The sequence below is a fragment of the Dipodomys ordii genome, unplaced genomic scaffold, assembly GCF_000151885.1.
Source record: "Dipodomys ordii isolate 6190 unplaced genomic scaffold, Dord_2.0 Scaffold18, whole genome shotgun sequence".
Classification (NCBI taxonomy): domain Eukaryota; kingdom Metazoa; phylum Chordata; class Mammalia; order Rodentia; family Heteromyidae; genus Dipodomys; species Dipodomys ordii.
In genome coordinates this window covers 8,845,212-8,846,677 of record NW_012267234.1, presented here as the reverse complement: position 1 = coordinate 8,846,677, position 1,466 = coordinate 8,845,212, and the positions used below count along the sequence as shown (strand labels likewise).

The 1,466-nt window shown below is 43.7% G+C and overlaps 1 protein-coding gene across 1 annotated transcript in view; it reads right to left on the bottom strand.

The window, feature by feature from the left end:
* Sntb2 (syntrophin, beta 2 (dystrophin-associated protein A1, 59kDa, basic component 2)) overlaps nt 1-1,466 on the bottom strand; it is a 93,305-nt gene that overhangs the window by 4,641 nt on the left and 87,198 nt on the right. Inside the window, 1 exon segment of the mRNA XM_013012766.1 lies at nt 1,210-1,406. Within this exon segment, the coding sequence (XP_012868220.1) occupies nt 1,210-1,406 (197 nt within the window).

Sequence of the window (1,466 nt, the reverse complement as noted above, 5' to 3'; positions counted from 1 at the left end):
CCCCTCAGCTCTTCAGCTCAAGACTAGCACTCTACTACTTGAGCCACAGCACCACTTCCGGCTTTTTCTGCTTATGTGGTGCCAAGAAACTCAGGGCCTCATGCATGCAAGGCAAGCACTCTATGACTGAGCCACCTTCCCAGCCCCAAAGTCTTAAGATTATTTTTGTTGTTGTTGGTCGTGGGGCTTGAACTCTGGGCCTGGGCACTATCCCTCAGCTCTTCAGCTCAAGGTGGTGCTCTGCCACTTGAGCCACAGCACCACTTCTGGCCCTGTGTTCTAACCCCCAGTACTAGCACCTTCCCCATCCCCTCGCAAAAAGCAGCAAATATAGAAAGGTATAGCATTGGTGTATATAAATATTATACATTAAATGATTCAGAGAGATTTGCCACAAGAGGGCGTCCCACAATGGACAGAGATACCAACTTCTCTCTTCTAAGTGCTTGAGTAAATGCTAGCCAAACATTTTCAAGCCTCTGAAAAGAAACTTCTATCCCAAATCCTTTACTTTGTATAGCCATAAGCTTACCAGATGCTCATAGTTAAGGGTGTCTATTCATATCTTAGGCTTTCAAACCTTAACTGCAAAGTCAATGCATCTGATTCCTAGTAGCTGAATCCTTATACTAAAGTGCATATTAAAATGTTGGGCAGTGAAAATGCAATGTTGTGGTAGGGAACCATGAACATGCTTACAGCCATACGCGAGGCTTAGGACACTGCTTATAAAATCCGGACGCCAGGTTTCCTTCTACTATCACCATTGTAACTGCTATACTGTAGCACACTTCCAGTCTGGCACAGGTAACAATGGTTCATTTTTTTTTTTTTTTTTTTGAAACAGGGTCTTGCTGCTCCAACTTGTAGCCCAGGCTGTTCTCAAACTCTAGATCCTCCTGCCTTCACCTCCCTCCCAAGGACTAGTATTATACATGCCACTGTTCCTGGTGCTAGTCTTACTTTATAATAAAGCCTACTCAATAGACAGACACTCTTGAAAATGAACTATACCACTTATAGGTGGAGACAGTTAGGGAAGAGGTGATATTGTCCAAAAAGACATGTACTCATTACCTGACTTATGTAACTATAACCGCTCTGTGTATCACCTTTATAATAACAATTAAAAATAAAAAGAGTGAAATAAACAAATAACATAAAATAAAGCCTAATTAGTCATTGTCTTCGAATGAAATGTGTCTCTACCTAGGGAGACTTCCTTGATCAGCTCAGCTGCGGCATGGCAACCCTGAACAAGTATCCTGGTCCAGGTCGACAGATCCCGGTGTGTCTCCACCCGGAAGAGATGCATCTCAATGCCCTGCCGAGAACCTGTCCTGGTAGCAAATGTAAGGTCAGATCCAAGGGAGGGTGACCGACATCCAGATCCAGAATGTACCAACCTAGGACCACAAACAGAGAAGACATCAAAGTAATGACTGTATCAACGGAGGGAAATGCCA